This window comes from Ascaphus truei, chromosome 6, assembly GCF_040206685.1.
Source record: "Ascaphus truei isolate aAscTru1 chromosome 6, aAscTru1.hap1, whole genome shotgun sequence".
Classification (NCBI taxonomy): Eukaryota; Metazoa; Chordata; class Amphibia; order Anura; family Ascaphidae; genus Ascaphus; species Ascaphus truei.
Genome location: NC_134488.1, coordinates 21,175,878 through 21,198,391, shown reverse-complemented (window position 1 = coordinate 21,198,391; position 22,514 = coordinate 21,175,878). Strand labels below are relative to the sequence as shown.

The window sequence follows — 22,514 nt, the reverse complement described above, 5'->3', positions numbered from 1 at the left end:
CGTAGGTAAGCCCATACCTGCTCACTTCACACTGGCCAAACGAACGTATTGTGGCTTTAGGTGACTTCTATCTCTAAATATGCTATGCCCAGGGAAAAGGAAGCCTGAAGACTCCCTGTATCAAAATGCTGTGAGGAGAATAGCAGGGAGCTTTATAGGGGCTGATGGAACCTGATTAGTTACGTTTTCGCCTACCCTAAATTGTCCGGAGCATGATGCCCATTTGTTCTGGTATAGGAGGGGCGTAAAGAGAAATGGTGTTTTATAGTACAGTAGGGCTCCTCCTTGGCGATCTGCCAATACGGTGCCAAGAGAAGGGGGCCACCATGCATGCGCAGAAGCGTGAGCGGCCAAGTTCGCGCATGCGCAGAACGGGGGGGTGGGACTGCAAGTATGCGCAGAAGGGTAGGAGACGCCAGTTTTGCTTTGCGGCGCCGCCATGGAACGGAACCTGCGTATGAGCGTGGCCCTACTGTACTACAAAGCTGAAATCATATGAGGCGTTGGTGAGCAGGGTCCTTTTTTCCCCAGTATCAACATGATGCTCCAGCTTGTTAAATTTAATTTTTCTTTTTTTTAATTTTTTCAAAAATATATATTGTATGAAGTTAGTTTTAATTTGCGTTTTTATCATTTTACTTGAACCCGGAGTCTCTGAAAAAACAACCTCTGAATTCTTGCCACTGGGAACCTCCATGGGTTCAGACACAACAGCTACGTTGTTGCTTGAAAGTTAGTCCGTAAGGGTAGAGTTGTTGTGACGAGCAGGTAGGTCAGTCTCTGTATAAAAAAAAAAGTAAATGCAGGCCAAGACTTCCTTGGGCAGCTCATGAACTGGGGCTTCCCCAGTGACAAGGAAGCAGTATATCATTTTTTACATTTATTCTTTTACTTGGATTCCTGCTTTTATTAGCATATGAGCGAATACTTTCCCAACTGATTTCCACTATTGGAAGTACTTTTGAAGGTGGTTGTTGCATCCCGAGTACGCCGAGATGTCTCCTAGTCCATAATGTGTGGTGGAGCAACGTCCATGTCCTTCTGAAGAATGCTGGTTGGGTGTAGCGGAAGCTCAGACGCCTCTGGTTTTTCTCCTTGTAGAACGGTGACTACAACAAGCCCATCCCTGCCCAGCACAGTGAGCATCTGAACCATATGGTGTCTGGGGGAACCGGTGTCGGTGATGTTGCTAAACCCCAGCAATGGGTCAACTGCCAGATGCTGCTATGCAAGAAATGCAACAACAACCAAACCACAAAGATCAAGCAGCTGGCCTCCTTCTTGCCCAGGGAGGAGGTGAGTACCAGTCGGAGAAGTGTGTGTGTGTGTGTGTGTGAACTTGGTTTTTGTGTTACCAATTTGGTTTATAGCACATCATTTTATCTCCTGTTTAAGAAGATCTAATCGACACTTGTTTAATCGTTTTGCCATTAGGGCTGAAACTGCCTTTTTGAAGTGGTTGAACCTGGTTTGTATCCCGGTGTCGGCTCTCCTTGTGACTTTGGGCATCTGCCTGTATCCCAAGCATCAATTGGATTGTAAGCTCTGGGACTGCCTGTGACATTCTATGTACAGCGCTTTGTACATTGTCTGTTCTATATAAGCAACAATGTTCTTTTAAAAGGCGGGGTTTTACCAAGCTAGTTAAGCTATTTCTGTGCACTCCTGCTGTTTAAATCTCCTTTTTAAGGACATGATCTATATATGCAGGTAGCTTCTTAAAGAGAACAATTATTGAGCATATTCACAAAGTAGCCTCTCTGCTACATTTGCACTATTTTGCTTATACTTGACATAAACCCACAATCCTTGTGGGGGCTGAAAATAATTTTTAACATTGTAACTTGTGTGAACTGTTTAGAACCGTGTTTTTCAACCAGGGTCCCTATGAACCATTGGGTTCCCCGGGCATCCCTTAAGGGTTTCCTGAAATGTTCAGGTCATTTGAAAATTGTACCAAATACTGAAGAATTTACAATGCATCTGATCTCAGACACGCTATTAGAGAGGGTTGGGGTTCCTTACAATGTATCTGATCTCAGACGCGCTATTAGAGAGGGTTGGGGTTCCTTACAATGTATCTGATCTCAGACGCGCTGTTGGAGAGGGTTTGGATTCCCCAGAATAGCACAATATTATAGGGTTCCTTAAGCACAAAAAAAAAATGTTGGAACCCCCCGGCCTGTCTTTCTTCCCAGGACCGGTACGACGAGGAGATAGAAGTGTACAAACACCACTTGGAGCAGATGTACAAGCTGTGCCGGCCATGCCAAGCTGCTGTGGAATATTATATCAAGCACCAAAACCGCCAGCTGAGGGCGATACTGCTCAACCACCAGCTCAAGCGGCGGGAGTCGGACAAGAGCTATGTACAGGTAAGTGTGACGCGCCTTTTTTTATCAATCGCATGTATTGCTGTCAAATCCTCCAGCAGCTTTTCATTTCAAGGGAAATGTTGACTTTTTCTCAATGCCGCCTTTTTCTCTGACATGCCCTCTATATTCAGCCCAAACCACTAACTTTTGAAATTACGTTTTTGTTGTCTTTACGTATGAACCCTTAAAGCAGCGTAGTCCTACATAGCTGGCACATGGTTTATTATTATTATTATTATTATTTGTTCAAACAATTTATTAATGCAATCTGCTTCCTTGGAAAAATTAATTGTCCGACTAATATATGCACTTCCTTTTTACACCAGATGCAAAGAAGTCTGTTTTTCTTTTCTTCAGGTTGGTTTGATTTGAATGTTACCTGGTAAATGTATTGTTCTTTATCTCGTTAAACAAATTTATGCTGCTCTAATTTGCCAAACAAAAAGGATCTGGGTGAACATTCTTCCTCCTTTTATACAACACTTTACAGTGTTTTAAAAAACAGATTAGGTAAACGGTCCACAGCATTATATGTTCCAAAAAATAATATCTATATATATCTCTCAATTGCCTTGGGGTGTCCTCATCTTATTGAATGTTTTGGAACAATTAATTTCAAGTACTTGTTTGATACGTTTTTAGTGTGGTGTCAGTCGCCTTGTTTTGGCCTGTTTGAATTTACCACTGGCCATTAGTTCATTAATATGTATCAATTAGAGATGCTAACCCCTTAAACATGTCACAGCTAGTAGTATACTTTGGGCCGAGGATAGATTGCCACTTTACCTGTTGACTAGATGTTTCTTTTGATGGCTTCTTCCTCCATTCCTTGCAGAGTTTTGGTGCCTCCTCATCCAGCCAAGCTCCTATGCAGGTCATTGTCTTGCGCTTCCTCGCCTTCCTCAGCGGCATGTTCTTAGTGGCTCTGGTCCTGTTGGGTTCAGGAGACCCGTTCTCTTCCAGTAAAGACTCCCCCAGCTCTCCTGAAGCACAGACCAAGAATATCTCTCGGCCTGACCCTGCTGCAGGTCCTCTTTCCTTTTGGGAGGAAGTCCTTGATGTTCTGCCTGAACAGACACTGGAGAACCTGAATGTAGCATGGAGCTATGGGCGGAACCATCAGATGGGTGTTGTGATACTGGGGCTCTTGGCTTGTGTCTTTGCCATGGTGCTAGCTGGTCGTATCAGGTCAGTATCGTTGCACTTTTTTTTTCTTTTTTTTTTTTGTTCACTGGAAATTGAGATGGTGCAGAATTGAACCACTTTCCTGAAATGGAAGCTTTGCAATATACGGCTCCGTTTTTCTCATGCAGTCCAGTAAACCCCCATCATAATAAAGGGCCAATGTAATAAAACCAACTCGTGGTGCTCTTTCAGCACAGTGCAGGACATGGCGGACATATAGACTGCAATAGCCATGGATCTAGTTTGGAAGCGTCTCTCTCCCATTAATAACAGATCAGGCCTCCTTTTTGTACACTAATGGTGAATATATAGTAGCACTAAGCTGTCGGCTTTACAGGGAAGGTTAAGAGGATTACTTGCAAAGGGCCCAGATAGCAGTGTCCTGTATTCTTGCGTACACACACACACACACACACGTACGTATGTATGTTTTATGTTGGAATGCATGAAAATAAAAGCACTCTGCCATGTAATGATGTGTTCACACGCATGTAACACTATTTTATCTGTGTTAAGATGAGTATTTATTTATTTTTTAATTAAGTAGTTTAGTAAATTCAGTGGTTTAGCTATAAAATGACTGGGTGACCCTGCAAACTACATGTTTGCTAAAATGTTTGGACAGGGTTGGCGGACGTGCACGATTTTTATTATTTAAACTTGACGCGTGTTACCCCATCTTCCTCTCCCCGTGTCCCGTCCCTCTCCGCAGGTTACGCAGAGTGGATGCCTTCGCCGTTTTCCTGTGGTTGCTGGTTACGGGGCTCTATCTGACCGAGCGGTACCTGCTGACGGATTCTCCCAGCTGGTTGGACACCGCCAAACTTGGCACCACTTCCCTGTGCTGTCTGGTCGGTTTCACTGCGGCAGTCGCCACGCGCAAAGCAACGGGCCCCCGGAGACACCGGCCGCGAAGGTCAGAGCCAGAGCAGTGAACCCGGGGACTGGAAAACAGGCTTCATATACTCTGCTGTTCAGTCTGCATCCTTCCCTCTCTGCTCATCATCGCCCCCTTAGTTCCCCCAATGCCATCTCTCTGTCACCCAGTCCCTTTGTCTTTCCCAGGGAATGACCCATATATCCATCTTTGTCTTGGTTTATAGGACTGCTAAAAGAAGGCGTATGGCGTAGTGTCGCTATTGTATCAAGCACAGTGTTTGTATATCTACATTGCAACAGGCCAGGAGTGACCAACTCCAGTCCCCAAGGGCCTCCAACAGGTCAGGTTTTTAAAAATATCCTCGCTTCAGCACAGGTGGTCAGTCAATGACTGAGCCACCTGTGCTGAAGCAAGGATATCTGTAAAACCTGACCTGTTGGTGGCCCTTGAGGACTGGAGTTGGCCGCCCCCTGCACAAAGTGAAACCAGAGATCCACAATCCTTAAATACTCCATGTGATTGTGTTGAAGCAATCCTAATACTGGTGTTTGAAATGACAAACTGCGCCAGTGATCATACGTTGGCTCTGTAGCCTTGCTCAATGCTGTGTGACAAACCCTCTCCTTCTTGATTTGAATCAGTTCTATTTCTGAAAGCTTCCCCGCCAAAGGTAAGCTGGCTTATTAGCACATTGAATAGGGGTCTGTGTTTCCAACTACTGATCCACAGCAATCCAAACGATGAACAGGCACAATATAAATCCACATGACGCCTGTTTAAACTCCAGGTTAACCTTGTAATGCCTCTGCTAGAGATGCCTGCGTTACATTGGCTTTCATTGTATATTGCAGTTTCCTTTTGGCAGTAAAGGAAATCTACTTATTATTATATTTATTTGGAAATGAATATTGCAGAAAGGAGATCTTCAGTTTGTTGGAACTCAGTGTCCCCAACAGCCACTGTTTTTAAGTAATGAACGTCATACCTCATTCCTGTTACAATATGAAATCCCCCAGGCTGATTGCTTGTATTGTAGGTCGGGTATATAAAAGCGTAACGTGCCTCTGAGGGTTACAGCTGGAGCTATCGTGATGCAGCTTTTAAAACACTATGATCATAAAGATATACATCTGCCCTTCTGACCTCGTTCCTGGTCACTGGGGACTTCTGCACTTGGCCGTTAGAGCGTTTGTAAAGGGCAGGGGATATTTGGGCTTGGCTGGTGACTTTTTATAAAAACACAAATTCTTCCAATGTGTTTAATAGTTTTACATTTAGCTGCCTAATTTCTCCCACCTGAATCATTGTAGGTTCCTTGTTACAAAAATAGGGCGGGGGGAACTATTTTAATTTAATAAAAGTATTGTAGATGATGGGTTTTAATGAATGATGGCGCGGTCCGCACTTCCTAGAAACATCCTCTGCACGCAGTCCGCATATCTTCTCTCGTAACCCTTTATATAGTCATGAATCTGCTCAGCTATGATTTGTCTGATTTGATATGTATTTAGCTCTGCCTGATTTTTATATACATTTTGGACACTACGTTAGTTTTATTTTATTTTTTTCCCCCACTCGCCCCCACGCTGAATTAAAGCAGAGGGTATTAATGCACTACTATATCTACATTCACAGAAAAACTGAGCAGTTTAGTATAAACTTTTGTTATTAATTTTTTTTGTTGTTGTTGGATAAGCACAATTCTATAAAATGTATTTATTTATTTTTGTGCAGCGTGCGCACTTCCTCCATTTTCTTTTTATTATTGTTATCTGGACTAGGGGATTCCTGCGTTCTTGCTGACATTTCAAGCCTGACCCTGCAGCCGTTCTTCATCCACTAGGCAAGTGTTCTTGCCCGGTGGACAAACCTGCGCGTTGCTTGGAACCAGTGAGTCCCCGGAGGTTGGGTGACCCTGCAACGCATCATCCTGGGTCCCCACCCGGCTCAGATTTAGCATTAAATAAAATAACCATAGCGAGTAAGTAGGACTGCGGCTTTTCACAAAGTGTGGTTTTGAGGTAGAATAGAACATATACACGCATGGTACTCACGTTTTCACAGGCTAGTGTGTTATTTATAATAATGAAGCCTTTATATTTAATATTTAGAGCTAAAGGGTTAGGGGGGTGGGGTGTTGACTGTGGGGCCTTTTGTTCTTTGTTTTGGTCGGATGGCCTAAATGAGACACCAGTGTCTGGCCTTCTCTCTGTCTCTGGGTTGGCTGCTGGTGTGCCTGTGCTGCTGGTGCGCTTTTGGTGCTATTAACCCTTTTGCTGCTGGACTCCGGCGGCGGCCGGGTTATCACTTACAGTCCATGTATGTTTGACTTGCCTCTCTAAGCCCCATTGCAGCTGTCTCTGTCTGTCTGATCTGCTTCCCCTGGCTCAACGGCCCAGGGTTGCCACACCCTCTCGCCCAATATAACTGGCTGTGTGCTGTCCCGATCATGTGGCTGTCCGTGTGGTGTGTTTTTTTTATGTGACTGTAACACATGGCTATCACATGTCTTGTTCGCTCATATTTTAATACTCTGTATATGCTGCTCACTGTAGCAGCTGTCTTTGTTTTTAAATAAATGGCCATAGAGCCCATTACACCAAACCAACTGCCTCCAGGACCTGTGCTTTTAACACACCACACAACACACCACACAACACACCACACAACACACACAACCCCCCCCCTACACCTCCTGACATTTATCATTGTGCACTGAACAGGATGTTTTTTGCTTTAATAACCCTGTTGCTGTGGTGGCCCTTCAGGACTGGTAATTGGCCACCAACAGGTCAAGTTAAGGATATCCCTGCTTCAGCACAGGTGCCTCATTCAACTGCTGAAGCGGGGATATCCTTCAAACCTGACGTGTTGGTGGCCCTTGAGACCTGGAGTTGGCCACCCCTGCTCTAGTGCAGCGGTGTGCAAACTGGGGGGCGCGAGACTGACTGGCTGCGAGGGGGGGTGGGGGGCCCGCGGGGTTTACAGAGGCCCCGCGCGCTTCCCGAAGGCTCTTAAATTAAGTGCCGGGGGAGCGGCGAAGGCCTCTGTAAACCTGACTTACCTTGGGCTCCGGCAGCTTCTTAGACGTGGCGTCAAATGATGCCGCAAGGTCATGTGACGTCACGTTGCTATGGCAATGCGATGCTGGGGTGGAGGGTCGCGGAGAGAGGGGAACTGCCGGCAGGGGGAAAGGTTTGCGCTCCCCTGCTCTAGTGTATACAAAACACTGGTCTGATGGCTCCACAGCACTAAAAGTGTCAACTTCCCATAGATTTAAGATTCTCATCATTGTGGACTTGAACAAACCAGGTAACAGTGTAGCCATCACAAACATGGCTTGTCTGCTGTGTTTTCTAAAGTTGTCATTATTTGCAGTTGTGACGGACCGCCCCACCATATGCAGCTTCCTGGGCATTTTTCTTTGCATGACGACGGGAGAAGATGGGTTCTCCCCCCTCCCCCCCCCCCCCCCCCCCCCCAGTTACCTGCGCTTTCTAGAAGTAACATGACTTGAAAGCAGGCGGGTGGTCCTATACATTACTGCTCTGAGCAGGGTGGTGCATTTGTGACAGACATGTAAAATAATAACAATTAGAAATGGAGGGGGTGTCTGCTCCTTTTCATTACTGAAGGGGGTTGAGGTTTCACATTATTTTAAAAAAAATTTTACCAGTTGTGAAACCACAGATTCACATTCCTGCACTTATTCCCATGAGCTGTTATTTATATGATTATCACGTGTACTACTACTGTGAAGCCCTATGTACATTAATGGCGCTATATAAATAAAGACATGCATACATTCCTGAGAACCAAATTAGTTTACTGGGGCCTCAACACAAACGTATTTTTTATTTTATTTTTTAAATTCATTTACTTTTTAAAGTTTTATTTAACCACCTAATCAAATAACATTCAAACGTCAAAGATATTACTGTCACTTGTTCGGTGAGTTCCTACATGAATTTTTTTTTTTTTTTTTTTTAAATCCCTTTAGGTTAAAGCTTGTTGGTGTGTCTTATTTTATTTTTTTAATACCATGACTCTGGAAGCTTCTCTTTCCTCTTCTCTCCTTTTCAGTCAAACCCATTGCCTGATGTGCTTTGCCAACGTAGTCTGTCCATCACACTTCTTGCTTCAGCCTGTATGGTCTCATTTCAGGTCGCATCTAAATCATGTGTATTAATCTTGGTTCAGGTGCAGACCTAAACGTGCACAATGAAAGTTGAAGTCGCAGCCGTTTGCTGCTGTTCACCATTTGTCTTTAAAGAGTGGGGCACACTGGTTAACTGGATCCTCTTGAGTCTCAGAACGTCAAGAACACGACATCTCAGCCTGAGTGTTCCATGAATTGGTTCCATCACGTGCTCTCCTGCTGTAGCTCTGTAGACTGTTCTGTTCACCGGCAGCTCATGGCAGAGTAAAATAAAAATAAACTGTTGTGTGCATCTGCCACTTATATTGTGATGGTCTCAAACGAAATTGCCAGATATCAAGGAGGCTGATGCTTTTTAAAAGAGAACTTTCCTTACTGGACCAAGACTGCCTCACATTAGTGCAGGGGTTCTCCACTCCAGTCCTCAACCCCTCCCCAACAGGTCAGGTTTGTAGGAGAGCCCTGTTTCGGCACAGGTGACTGTTTGATTGAGCGACTGATGGAGCCAACTCTGTTGAAACCGAGAGAGCCTTAACCTGACCTGTAGTGGGGCGGGGGAGTCTGGGGGACTGTACATGAGAAACCCTGCATTCGTAACATGCAGTTGGCCATGTTGCTGTCAGAAGTGCCTGCCATTTGTTGGCTTGCATGGTGGGTCCCTCTGGCAGAAGGTTGTTCTAAATACCTTTTATTATAATCCCCTGCTTTCCCCCTTTGAGAAGGGGGTGGGAGGGTTGGATGTGCTCTCCTTCTATTCAATCCCCTCCACTGCTATAAAAAGGTCTTTATTTCATTTTAACTAGTAGTTGATCTATTTTATTAATTGCTGTTGCTTGTTTCTCTCGGGGCGGTTTGTGTAAAATACGGCTGGTTTTAATTATCTTGGGCGCGCTTTGATTTTATTTCTAAGAATCCCTTCAGTGCCGATGCGTTCTACTTGGACAACAGCAAAACTGAGGGAAGCCCAATTAGTTTAAGATGCACCTGCTGGCTACATCTGCACATAAAGCAAATGGTGCCATAACCGATGCAGTGCCAGGGAAACGGGCTGAGCTGTGTCCGTGAGGACCTTTTCAATTATAAAATATATCTGTAATGTAACCCCTCCAACACAGAAGATATTGGGCCGTATACTTTATTTTGTACTTGATGCCCCTGTCCTGATTATCTCATCGCTCGCCTGAAGAATTTGGTTTAAAAAAAAAAAAAAAAAAAGCTTTAACAGTCCCTGCCAGCCAAAAGATGAATGGTTGTAAAATGTAATTGTAATATTTAACCACATATTACTACTGAGAAGGATTGATTGACTTAAAGCTGCAATCTTCATTTGTTCTGTATATACTATTAAGAAATGGAGAAAAAAAACTCCCCTTACCATCAACTATATGCAGGTTTGTCAGAATCTGTAACTATATTTGTATCTATGTTCCTTCTCATTACTTTCACTTAATTATCAAAGTGCAGTAGCGGTTTGTTATCCTGTGTGCTCATCTCGAACTTAGAATCAAAAGTCACAGGATTGTGGAGTGCCACTTTATAACATTTTTGCAAACCATTGATGAGGGCCACTTTATATAACCTTTCACAGACCATTTGTCTATTAAAGCGGCAGTACAACCGAGCCTTTTTTTATTTAAAATTTTTTTTTTTTTGTGCAAATTAAAAAATAAAAAAAATAGACTTGAACCAGGGGGTCTCAGATAGCGGGGTTCACGTAATGGAGGAGTTTCAAAGCTCCCGCGCCCTGCAGACCGACAGGAAGCCGTGACGTCATCAGAATTGGCTTCCGATGGGCCCGCGTGACGCAGGAGCTTTAAACTTGGCTGGTATGTGTGTCATATATATATATATAGAGAGATATAGAGAGATATAGATATATAGATAGATATAAATAATCAGTGTAACCCAATGGGAAACAAAAACAGCACTCGGGGTAATAATGCAAAAACAAATATATTGAAGAAAGACAGGCACAAAAATTCCGACGTTTCGGTCCCGTATAGAACTTCCTCAGCACTCAGCACTCAGCACTCAGCACGCCCCCGAGGAAGTTCTATACGGGACTGAAACGTTGGAATTTTTGTGCCTGTCTTTCTTCAATATATTTGTTTTTGCATTATTACCCCGAGTGCTGTTTTTGTTTCCCATTGGGTTACACTGATTATCTATTGAATACTATAGAACATGCACCTACCCTACCCAAGCCAGTGAAGTGCCTGCTGATACTTTTTTCTATACATAGATTATATATTATATATATTTTTATATATATATATATATATATTTTTATATATATAAATAAATTAAATAAAATCTATCGCCATTAATGTACATCATGCTTCACAGCAGTAATACAATCATATAAATAACACCTGTAAGCCCCTTTTTTGGAGGTCTGGATCTTGGGAAGTAGGTGCTTCCCGGAGCTAAAATTAATGGTGTTCCGCTCCAGAGACCCCCCTGCTTCAAACCCATGTTAAAAAATTAATTAAAGGAGCAATTCCCGCAAATTTTATTTTTTAAGGCGATGCTGACAGTAATACATTAGATTAGAGCACACTACATCAATAAACCTTGGGAGAATAAAAACACTTTGCTCTTTGCCTAGATCTTCATTAAGTTGGACATGGTTGGAGTCCAGGTTTGGGCAAAAATGCAACATTTCTCTTTAAGGATATTCAGATTGTCATTTTACGTCCCACTATTTTATATTCATGTTTAAAAAAAACACCATTTGGAATGTATTTAAATTAATTATATACATAGAGGTTCTACTGTCACTAAGGGGTGGAGTACAAAGGGTGGATCCCTTTGACTTCACCAGATCTGCCCTCTGTGATGCTGCTGCATGTCCCTAAAATGTCAATGACACTCATGGGTGAATAACGGTTGTACCACAGTAATACATTTCAATATAAACTTTTTAATCACAATATTGCTGTCTCCTCAGTATATTGCACAACTCTAAGTAGGGTCAAGAAAATGACCAGATCCCCCCCATGTCTTCTCATTGGGTAGTGTCAGGGAGATCCACCTGTCTTTACCCCCCACCCTCCCTTTTGGTGACTGTCTCTTGTTCAGCATCCCTCTTCCCCCAGCAGGTACCTCTCTGGTGATGCGGTCTCTCCCTTTGGAAGTTTGGCCAGCCCCATGAGCTGCGCAGGACTCCCCGACTTACCAACTGCGCTCCTCTCCACCCCACCGGGGCTCCTGCAGCTAATGAACCAGCAGCTGTACCGCTCCCAGCGCAGGTCGTCCCCATCCTCACTTCCAGGACGTCTGAGCAGAGCCCTCTCCCTTGGCACCATCCCATCACTTGCCCGGGCAGGTAAAGTGTCACCGTCTCCTTTAATATGCCGACGCGTTCTGCAGAATGTGCAATTACCATGGCAAAAATCGTGTAAAAACGGATTGTCCCACATTCTCGGCCCACAATAACCGGGTATAACACAGCAGGCAATAGTCTCTGTCTAGAGAAGCTTTCTATCTACGATCTTGGTTTTGTATTCTGAGTAAGTGGAACTGTGTGTTGTCCACGCCTCCCTTTTTTTTTTTTTTCCTTTTGACTGTCTAGTGTAGGCCAAAATTTAACTAATCAGTTATGATTTAAGAACAAGTAATATTTGTTTAAATCGCTGAAACTTCTCAAAGTTTATCCTGGTAAAGATTGTGCCAGAGATCTAATCGTATAAGAATCAAACCTTTAAATATACCGCTGTCCCATGTGTGGTTGGTTTTCAAATGGAAGTAGACTTTTAAAGCCCTTTGGTTAGAACTTATGCACGGAAATCGGCATGTGCTGAAAGTTGTCCCGTTCTAATTCCATTGTTACTACACTATTCCTACCACAGACTGAGCGTCCAGCAGGAGGGTTTGGGGGGGGGGGGTGAGTTCCTCCAAATTTAAACAAACAGGAACAAGTGTTGAACTTCACAATGATATAATAACACATCTAGGGTGTATATTCCGCAAGCTGGCGTCCCAACTTAATGAACCAATCCAATACATGAAAGAAGCTGCAACACCTCTATTTTGCCATTCTTGCTTCAATAAACACTTGGAGAATATTAGATTAAATCTTTACAGATTTTATTTTTGAAAAGCCGCTGGACATGCTACGTTCCGCACCGAGCCTTTGTCAAGCATTTCCTGTTTGCTGTTCCTTCTCTTGGCATTGGCTGTTGTTGCTGTTCATGGTGGTTTGGTTGGTATTAAAGACGGCAATCAGTGTGACGTAGCACAGACAAGTTTGCCTGTGGTCGTGGAATAGATAGTAATGCAGTGAGAACTCTGGAGCCCTTACACTTGTCCTTTTAGAGCAGGCAGTAGATGTTCCTTTGCAAACATTCCCAAGGACCACAGGATTGTGGCTTAGCACAAAAATCACTTGACCGTTACGGAATATCACAAGTTCACTTAACAGGCTAAATAAAATGGCAAATATCATTATGAAAACAATATAATTTTTTTTTTTTTAAAGTATTGACAGTATGTGAGATTTAAAAAAAAAAAAAATGGGATTAGAAACCAATGCAATATGTTTTTAAATGATTACATTAAATCACACTTATGTATTTTCCTCAATATTTAGTTATAGGTTGAATACACTGTTTTATAAATCTTCACTTCCGCTGAACGCACTTCCTTTTATTCTGCTCTGGACGCCTCTCCAGCAGAGATGCTTCCCACGTGCCGGCTACTAATGCAGCTTTGCTTCTGTGTTCTAGATTCCGGGTATCTGTTTAGTGGAAGCCGCCCCGCATCGCTGGCTTCGGCACACAAGGACTCACCTGGATCAGGTGAGGAGGGAAACAGAGGAACAAATATTGTGGGGCCGGGGAGGGAAGGGTTCTTTCCAAAGAGAAGCAGCCCCAGCCAGTCTTCTGATTTATATTTTCCTGTTCTCCAAGTCTTTAGCTTTACAATAGAGGACAGTCCAGTGTGACTCATTTGCTGAGACTAATGCCCTAAAAGTCTCTCTCTCGCTCTGCTTCACCGGTCTCATGGACTTCAGTGACTGGGGTCAGAGAATCCAACATTTAATATCTATTTTGTTGGATCCAGGACTCCCAAATCTTTGCTTGTCATTCATGAGGATGTTTGTATGTGAGGTTACTCTGTCAATTGTTTTTTATAGTTTTCATCCCACTAAAGTTCACACCAATATACATGTAAAATCACCCAGTCACATGGATACCCATTTGAAAATGTCCTTTCCAGTATGCAGATGTAATCCTTATAGTGAGGATTAGGCTGCAGATGTAATCCTTGTAGTGAGGATTAGGCTGCAGATTGAATCCTTATAGTGAGGATTAGGCTGCAGATGTAATCCTTGTAGTGAGGATTAGGCTGCAGATGTAATCCTTATAGTGAGGATTAGGCTGCAGATGTAATCCTTGTAGTGAGGATTAGGCTGCAGATGTAATCCTTATAGTGAGGATTAGGCTGCAGATGTAATCCTTGTAGTGAGGATTAGGCTGCAGATGTAATCCTTATAGTGTGGATTAGGCTGCAGATGTAATCCTTGTAGTGAGGATTAGGCTGCAGATGTAATCCTTGTAGTGAGGATTAGGCTGCAGATGTAATCCTTGTAGTGAGGATTAGGCTGCAGATGTAATCCTTGTAGTGAGGATTAGGCTGCAGATGTAATCCTTGTAGTGAGGATTAGGCTGCAGATGTAATCCTTGTAGTGAGGATTAGGCTGCAGATGTAGCTGCGACGGAGTGATAAACCACGCCCCCCGGCGGTTCAGCCAATGAGGGCGAACCTGCCGGGTGATGTCATGGCCACTCCCCCGCCACTCTTCCCCCCCCCCCCTTCCCCCCGGTCTCTCTTCCTGCAGTGGACTGCAGACCGGGGAATCGGCTGCACGCGCCGCCAATCTCGCGGGCGCGCGTTGCAGCGGAGTTACCGGGGCCTTAGCCTTATAGTGAGGATTAGGCTGCAGATGTAATCCTTACAGTTGAGATTAGGCTGCAGATGTAATCCTTATAGTGAGGATTAGGCTGCAGATGTATGTCACGAGAGCTTGCGACAGGCTGTAATTTACACCAAAACTATATATAAATATATATATACCTGGGTTTGAACTGGGACGAGACTTAAGATATGATAAATATAATTTATTCCTTGATAAAGGTGAACACAGCAAATATGTACAAATAACAAGCAAAATATAGACACTTACGTAAAAGGGAAATGATGAAGCAGTCACAGCTGGACTGGCAGTTCATACAGCACTCTTCATAGTCATAAAGACACCCAAAAGCATGAAAAGACCTCGGGCAGGAAGACAGTGCATAGCGTTTCTCTCAGCAATCAGGAAACCATTCAGGTGGTATCAGGTAACCATATCAGCAAACGAAAACGAATGGAGACTTTGCATGAAGACCAAAAATGAAGACAAAGGATAGATGGGAAACAGCAGGTTATAAACCCTTTGTCCCTCTATCTGTAACATTAAGACCCTGGGATTGGTTTGCAATTATCTCCAGCCAATCTTTGATGCAGGAACACATTTTAGGACAGGCCCCCCTGCTAGCTGGCACATGTGCAGTAGAACTCTGGGGTCTCCTTTCTGAGGCCCCACATGTGCAAATGGAATGCCAGGCCAGCTACCCCTCCGGATCTTGGACAAGATAACCTGTGTTGGACAGTGATAAGTGCAACACTTAAAAACTGCTATGGAATGTGCCCCCCTCCATTCTCACAGAGACAGGGTGATAAAACCTTTTGAACCAAACTTAAGTTCTAGCCATTGGGACTCTAGGGCCATCTGTCATCCTGATAGCTTCAGAGACATTCCTTTGCTTTGTCCATACCTGGAGACACAGTATTAACGGACTATTAACCCTTGTGCTCCCGGATGGATTCTAGTGTGTGGGTGCAGAAACTGAGGTACAATAACAGAGGGGCAACAGGAAAATACACATTTACAGGTTATAACAGGGGTGAAATCACATTTCTGGACCTCAGTCCAGTTAACCCCTCGTCTCCCTGGTGGGGTCAGGGGTGGCCAAATGGGGTGCAACCCCTTTTAATCCCGGGCCAAATCCCCTCCATCGTCACAATGTAATCCTTATAGTGAGGATTAGGCTGCAGATGTAATCCTTATAGTGAGGATTAGGCTGCAGATGTAATCCTTATAGTGAGGATTAGGCTGCAGATGTAATCCTTGTAGTGAGGATTAGGCTGCAGATTGAATCCTTGTAGTGAGGATTAGGCTGCAGATTGAATCCTATGATGAGGATTAGGCTGCAGATGTAATCCTTGTAGTGAGGATTAGGCTGCAGATGTAATCCTTGTAGTGAGGATTAGGCTGCAGATGTAGCTGCGACGGAGTGATAAACCACGCCCCCCGGCGGTTCAGCCAATGAGGGCGAACCTGCCGGGTGATGTCATGGCCACTCCCCCGCCACTCTTCCCCCCCCTTCCCCCCGGTCTCTTTTCCTGCAGTGGACTGCAGACCGGGGAATCGGCTGCACGCGCCGCCAATCTCGCGGGCGCGCGTTGCAGCGGAGTTACCGGGGCCTTAGCCTTATAGTGAGGATTAGGCTGCAGATGTAATCCTTACAGTGAGGATTAGGCTGCAGATGTAATCCTTACAGTGAGGATTAGGCTGCAGATGTAATCCTTATAGTGAGGATTAGGCTGCAGATGTAATCCTTATAGTGAGGATTAGGCTGCAGATGTAATCCTTACAGTGAGGATTAGGCTGCAGATGTAATCCTTATAGTGAGGATTAGGCTGCAGATGTAATCCTTGTAGTGAGGATTAGGCTGCAGATGTAATCCTTATAGTGAGGATTAGGCTGCAGATTGAATCCTTGTAGTGAGGATTAGGCTGCAGATGTAATCCTTACAGTGAGGATTAGGCTGCAGATGTAATCCTTATAGTGAGGATTAGGCTGCAGATGTAATCCTTATAGTGAGGATTAGGCTGCAGATTGAATCCTTGTAGTGAGGATTAGGCTGCAGATGTAATCCTTGTAGTGAGGATTAGGCTGCAGATGTAATCCTTATAGTGAGGATTAGGCTGCAGATGTAATCCTTATAGTGAGGATTAGGCTGCAGATGTAATCCTTATAGTGAGGATTAGGCTGCAGATTGAATCCTTGTAGTGAGGATTAGGCTGCAGATGTAATCCTTATAGTGAGGATTAGGCTGCAGATGTAATCCTTGTAGTGAGGATTAGGCTACAGATGTAATCCTTGTAGTGAGGATTAGGCTACAGATGTAATCCTTGTAGTGAGGATTAGGCTGCAGATTGAATCCTTATAGTGGAGATTAGGCTGCAGATGTAATCCTTAGGCTAAGGCCCGCTCCCAGAGTCAGCGCACCCGCACTGCTGACAGGCGGTGCGCTGAGATACACAGACCGCGATATGCGGTCTGTAGGGAGCCGGAGCGGGAGGTGGGCGGGAGTGGGAGGATTGACAGGGAGGGGGGGCGTGGCTTGAGCGGAGGGACCCGCTACTCTCCCCCCCCCCCCCTCCCTCCCTCCATGGGCTGCAGGAGGGTCCCACTACTCTCCCCCCTCCCTCCACGGGCTGCAGGAGGGAGCTGCTACTCTCCCCCCCCCTCCCTCCACGGACTCGGGCTGGAGCTGCTACACACACACACACACACACGCGCATGCACTCATACATACACACACACACACACACACAGGCACTCACGCACTCATACACACACAAGCGCGCACACACATGCAGGCACTCACGCACACACACACACACACACAGACAGAGGCAGGCACACACATACACAAACAGACACAGACAGGCACGCACGCACTCAGACACACACACAGACAGGCACTCAGGCACACACATATACAGACAGGCACTCACCTGCTTTCACTCCACACTCCTTCCCGCTCCCCGAAGCCTCTCCTCCTCCCGCAGCCTCCCCTCCCCATTGTCTCACAGCCACACCACGTGACGCGTCAACGCTAGGAATCACCATTCTCTTGTGTCTCCTAGCGGCTGACGCGCCACAGCGTGTAGTCAGCTGTGCTGCCAGGGGGGACCGGGACCGGATCGCGAGGATTCCCCTGCTGGTGGGGAACTCGCGACATGGCCGCCCGCGCCAACGAGCGCAGCGGGACCGAGGCCTTATAGTGAGGATTAGGCTGCAGATTGAATCCTTATAGTGAGGATTAGGCTGCAGATGTAATCCTTGTAGTGAGGATTAGGCTGCAGATGTAATCCTTGTAGTGAGGATTAGGCTGCAGATGTAATCCTTGTAGTGAGGATTAGGCTGCAGATGTAATCCTTGTAGTGAGGATTAGGCTGCAGATTGAATCCTTATGGTGAAGATTAGGCTGCAGATTGAATCCTTATAGTGGAGATTAGGCTGCTGGCCTCTGACACTGAAGATGATGGAAACCTGCATTCTATCCAAAAAAAGAATTTTTATGAACCACAGAAAATCAGCATGGTCACGGGTGTAACGAACATATTCAGCCACAGAATTAAAAATGTCCACTTGTCTCTCTCTGGTCCTTCAGTTTCACCTAAAGCAGGAGCGGCCAACTCCAGTCCTCAAGAGCCAGCAACAGGCCAGGTATTGAGGATATACCTGCTTCTGCAGAGGTGGCTGTCATTCTGATTGAGCCACCTATGCTTAAGCAGGAGTATCCTTAACCTGACCTGTTGGTGGCCCTTGAGGATTTGAGTTGGCTACCCAAGACCTAAATGGTTAACTATGGGAAAACCTAACAAAGACTTTTTAATGCAAAAATGTACCGTATTTTGCATTAAAGCAGCTGTCTAAGCTGCCGTGAGGTTATTGTATTTTTTTTAAATATGTGCATCAATACAATCCACACAATTCTAAGTAATTAGCTAAGTTGCCGATCGATCCGTTCCCCTGTGATCGATTTTGGTGAAGATTTGGCTCGTGGGTTCACTAATGGCTAAATAGCTGTTAGTGCAGCAGAAGAGGACCGAAGATGCAAAGTTCTGTGGGGAAGATCATGTGACCAGGCAGTCACTAGATACAATTGGTGCACTGCTAGAGAGAGGTCAGGGCTCAAAACGGGGTGTGCCAGGGCCTGTTTCAGAAGAGGAAGGGGATGGGACTTTGTAAATAGTTGCTACAGAAATAAAAAATGCTTGTTACATTATAATACCTTAAAAATGTAATTCAGAGTTGTTTGAGAAAATACTTGTCATTTTTTTTTTTATATAGTACATAACAGATGTATTAAAAAATACAGGATATTGCTTGGTCTGCAGCTTTAAATAGACATGTATTTTTTTCCCCACTTGTTTTCTATTCAGACTATTTCTCTCTGCTGTCCGGGAGCTCTGCTTCCTCTCCACTCCCGTCGCCAACTCCCTCGGTAGCTGGTTCTGCCACCTCCAGCTCCGGCTCCTTGTATCACCGCCGCCCCTTGATCAGCCCTGCCCGCCTCAACCTGCAGGGGCAAAAACTGGGCCTCTCCTCTGCCCCGTGTGATGGAATCCAGACCCGCAACAGCTATGAAGAAGCCTCGCACCCCGACAGTAGTTCGTATCCCCCGGAGTTCCCACACTACGCGGCAAAGCGTCACGGTGAGTGTGTCTGAGGATGCGAGAGATTCCTTCGTGGCATTCAGGGCAGCTTAAATATTGATAGGATGATAGGATACCTATGGTTTACAGCTATTAAGCCACTCGGGCAAAAGGATGGCTGGCAACAAGCAGAATATTCAGTGCGTCCATGTAATTGTTACAGCGACTTCACAGGCATTATTTATAGTGCATGTAGTCAAATTAAGCACAGAGTAGCTCTAGGTTAAATGTTCTTATATTTAATCGCTCAACCCAATTTCCTACCCAGAGCTGTCCTGCAACACCACCATAGCCAATTTCTTATAATAGATGTGAACACGAGGGGTTGTGACTTAACACAAACCTCGTCTCTTGCCAGTAATAGGAAGAAATCGGCCTTGTTATCCACAGCTGTCATTTCTCCCCCCCTCCCCCCCCAACCGGTCAGGTTTTAGGATATCCCTGCTTCAGCACAGGTGGCTCAGTTGAAGAGCCTGCTTTAGCACAGTGTTGAGCCAAGTGTGCTCAAGCGGCGATATCCTGAACGCCAGCCTGAATCTTGAGGCCTGGAGTTGAGAACCCCTGCTCTACAGGGTACCAAATAGTCTGCTAATTGTGGTCACTTGCCGCTGGAGCGGACGTCCTACCACCCTGGAGTGCCCGGCTAATTAGAGATGTCAGAACCTGCCAGGGTGTGCGTGCGGAAGTGTGAGCCACGTTCTGGGGGGCAAAAGTTCTATTGCGATGGATCCCTGGTGTTAATGCTGCTCTCTCTTGCCTTTTTTTTAAAGGGCAAAATAGCACCCGGCGAGGTAATAAAAAACATAAAATGTTTGTTTGTTTTAAAGTTCGATGTGATTAAGAAAGTAATAGTCATCGATAAATGCAATGTCCATTGACTTTTCAGCATTAATTTAATATGCCACAACCTCTTGTACCGAAGCAAACTTTATTTTTTTGCTGAATCGAAGTAGTGCCATTGGCTACGTTCAACTAAACACGCAAAACGTTTCTACATCTCGACTGCTAATACAGCTGCCCAGGGCCGGGGTTCATGTTGGATATTGCTGCACTCACATTCCTTCTCCAGAAAGTGCCTTTCCAAGTCTTTAGAATGGGAATACTGATGCCTGCTGGGGGATGCCCTTCAGATGGAGGGGAAAAGGATAGCCCTGCATCATTGTTTCATTATATTATTATACAAAGCATTAGTAAGACCACACCTTGAATATGGAGTACAATCTCGGGCACCACTCCTTAGAAAAGACATTATGGAACTAGAGAGAGTGCAGAGAAGAGCCACCAGATTAATAAAGGGGATGGACATTCTAACTTATGAGGAGAGGCTAGCTAAATTAGATTCATTTACATTAGAAAAGAGGCGTCTAAGAGGGGATATGATAACTATATACATATATATTCGGGGACAATACAAGGAGCTTTCAAATAAACTATTCATCCCAAGTACAGTACAAAGGACTCGGGGCCATCCCTTAAGGTTGGAGGAAAGGAGATTTCACCAGCAACAAAGGAAAGGGCTCTTTACAGTAAGGGCAGTTAAAATGTGGAATTCATTACCCATGGAGACTGATGGCAGATACAATAGATTTGTTCAAAAAAAGGTTGGATATCTTTTTAGAAAGGAAAGGTATACAGGGATATACCAAATAAGTAAACATGGGAAGGATGTTGATCCAGGGACAAATCTGATTGCCAATTCTTGGAGTCAGGAAGGAATTTATTTTCCCCTTAGGAGATATCATTAGATGATATTTCACTGGGATTTCTGTTTACCTTCCTCTGGATGAATATTCTGTAAGTACGGATATAGGATAAAGTATCTGTTGTCTAAATTTAGCATAGATTTGAATTTGATGGACGTATGTCTTTTTCAACCTCGTCTACTATGTAACTGAAATCTGCTAGTGAATGAGAAAACATGTAACATTAGATTTCTGTGAGATTTCATAACTGGTAGGGAGAAAAAAAAACAACATGCCGCTACACTTAATAACTCCATTGACGCCTCTTTAGCTAATATGAAGATTCCTGGGGAAGCTGGGAGCGTCTCCAGTGGCACAACCCGCAGGAAAGAAAATGGCTCCTCTCACTCTTCTGCATGCCAAGTGGATACAACCACCGGGAATCTGGACTCTTCTTCACGTTGGCGAGGTGTGTGTCACCGGTTTGATGGGTACAAAAGCTTTCACTAGAGCGTAGGAGTGTGGTGCATAAGCTCACCTTTTCTCTGTTCCGCAGGTTGTGGTGGGTTCTCGTTACTTCGTGGGCTCCTGGTGCTAAGTTTCGCAGTGAATGTCCTCTTCGTCTCGGTCTACCTTTACCCGATACTTAGCTGACCTCTGGGACTCCTTGGGATGTCTGAGATGCTGTTGCCCAACGCCATATGGTGCTGCTGACGATACTGCCACTGCCTGGTTATCAGGGCAGCTTCCCCTGCTGCTCCCATCACTATGGCGTTCCCGCCTCCGTGCTGCACAAACCATTGCTGGGGGGGGGGGGGGGGGGGGGCTGGTTTGAGAGACCCGTTTCTGTTTTACTAGACTTGTGCTGTGGAGGAAAGGTGCTGTTTACTGGTTTCCTCTAGAGCTTCATCCTACAGCTTAAAAAATAATAATAATAATAATGTTTTTAGGATACCAAAAGCAGGAGGAAGTGGGAATAAAAGAAAAATATTGGGTAAACCAATAAAAGTGGCTGATATGTGTGTGTGCTGTAACTCTGTTCCACGTAACTCCTAATAGAGCAGTGGAGGCTTATTAAAGCCCTTTTTTGTCTAGAGTGATTTTCTTATTTATGACATGCTAGAATATAAGAAAACATATAAAGTAGAACAAACCTACTTTAACAACTTTATTTCATGTAGCCCTTTTCTCCCAATGGGACTCGGCGCATTACAGTACAGCGCGGGGTACACAGCACGTAGGAATGTTACAGGCACAGTCCCTGCCCAGATGAGCTTACACTCTATGATTTTGGTGCATGAGGCACAGGGAGATAAAGTGACTTGCCCAGGGTCACTGGAAGCTGACATGGCGTTTGTCAGGGGAACCTGGTTCAATTCCTGTTGTCATTGTTGACAGAGTCTGTGTCTTTACTCACTGAGCCACTGCTTCTATACGTAGAATTCATCAGAGATTTAATTCTACGGAGACACTGGGTTATTGTGTTTTATGATCAATAAGTGCCGCAACTATTTCATCTTCTGATGTCATTTATTAGATTATATCAATTGCTTTGCATCCCTAAAAATGTTACTGTAAAACCTCCAGTTTTTGCATCCATTGCTCTGTGCTGGGTGGTTTGTTTGTGCCCATAACTAACACTTTTATCCTGACAAGTATATTTCCTGGGGCAATTA

At 44.7% G+C, this 22,514-nt stretch overlaps 1 protein-coding gene across 3 annotated transcripts in view; it reads left to right on the top strand.

Moving 5' to 3' along the window:
* The window catches only part of TMEM201 (transmembrane protein 201), a 28,007-nt gene extending 6,073 nt beyond the window's left edge, over nt 1-21,934 (top strand). Inside the window, exons 3-11 of one of the 3 annotated variants that reach the window (XM_075603584.1) lie at nt 1,102-1,296; nt 2,199-2,375; nt 3,211-3,563; nt 4,273-4,476; nt 11,701-11,927; nt 13,327-13,398; nt 18,884-19,156; nt 21,170-21,307; nt 21,395-21,934. In XM_075603584.1, the coding sequence (XP_075459699.1) occupies nt 1,102-1,296; nt 2,199-2,375; nt 3,211-3,563; nt 4,273-4,476; nt 11,701-11,927; nt 13,327-13,398; nt 18,884-19,156; nt 21,170-21,307; nt 21,395-21,492 (1,737 nt within the window). In that variant the 3' untranslated portion in view covers nt 21,493-21,934. Of the gene's footprint in view, nt 1-1,101; nt 1,297-2,198; nt 2,376-3,210; nt 3,564-4,272; nt 4,808-11,697; nt 11,928-13,326; nt 13,399-18,883; nt 19,157-21,169; nt 21,308-21,394 lie in introns of those variants that run through there. The other 2 variants (XM_075603583.1, XM_075603585.1) reach the window with 2 other exon arrangements.
* The last annotated feature ends 580 nt before the right edge of the window (nt 21,935-22,514 follow it).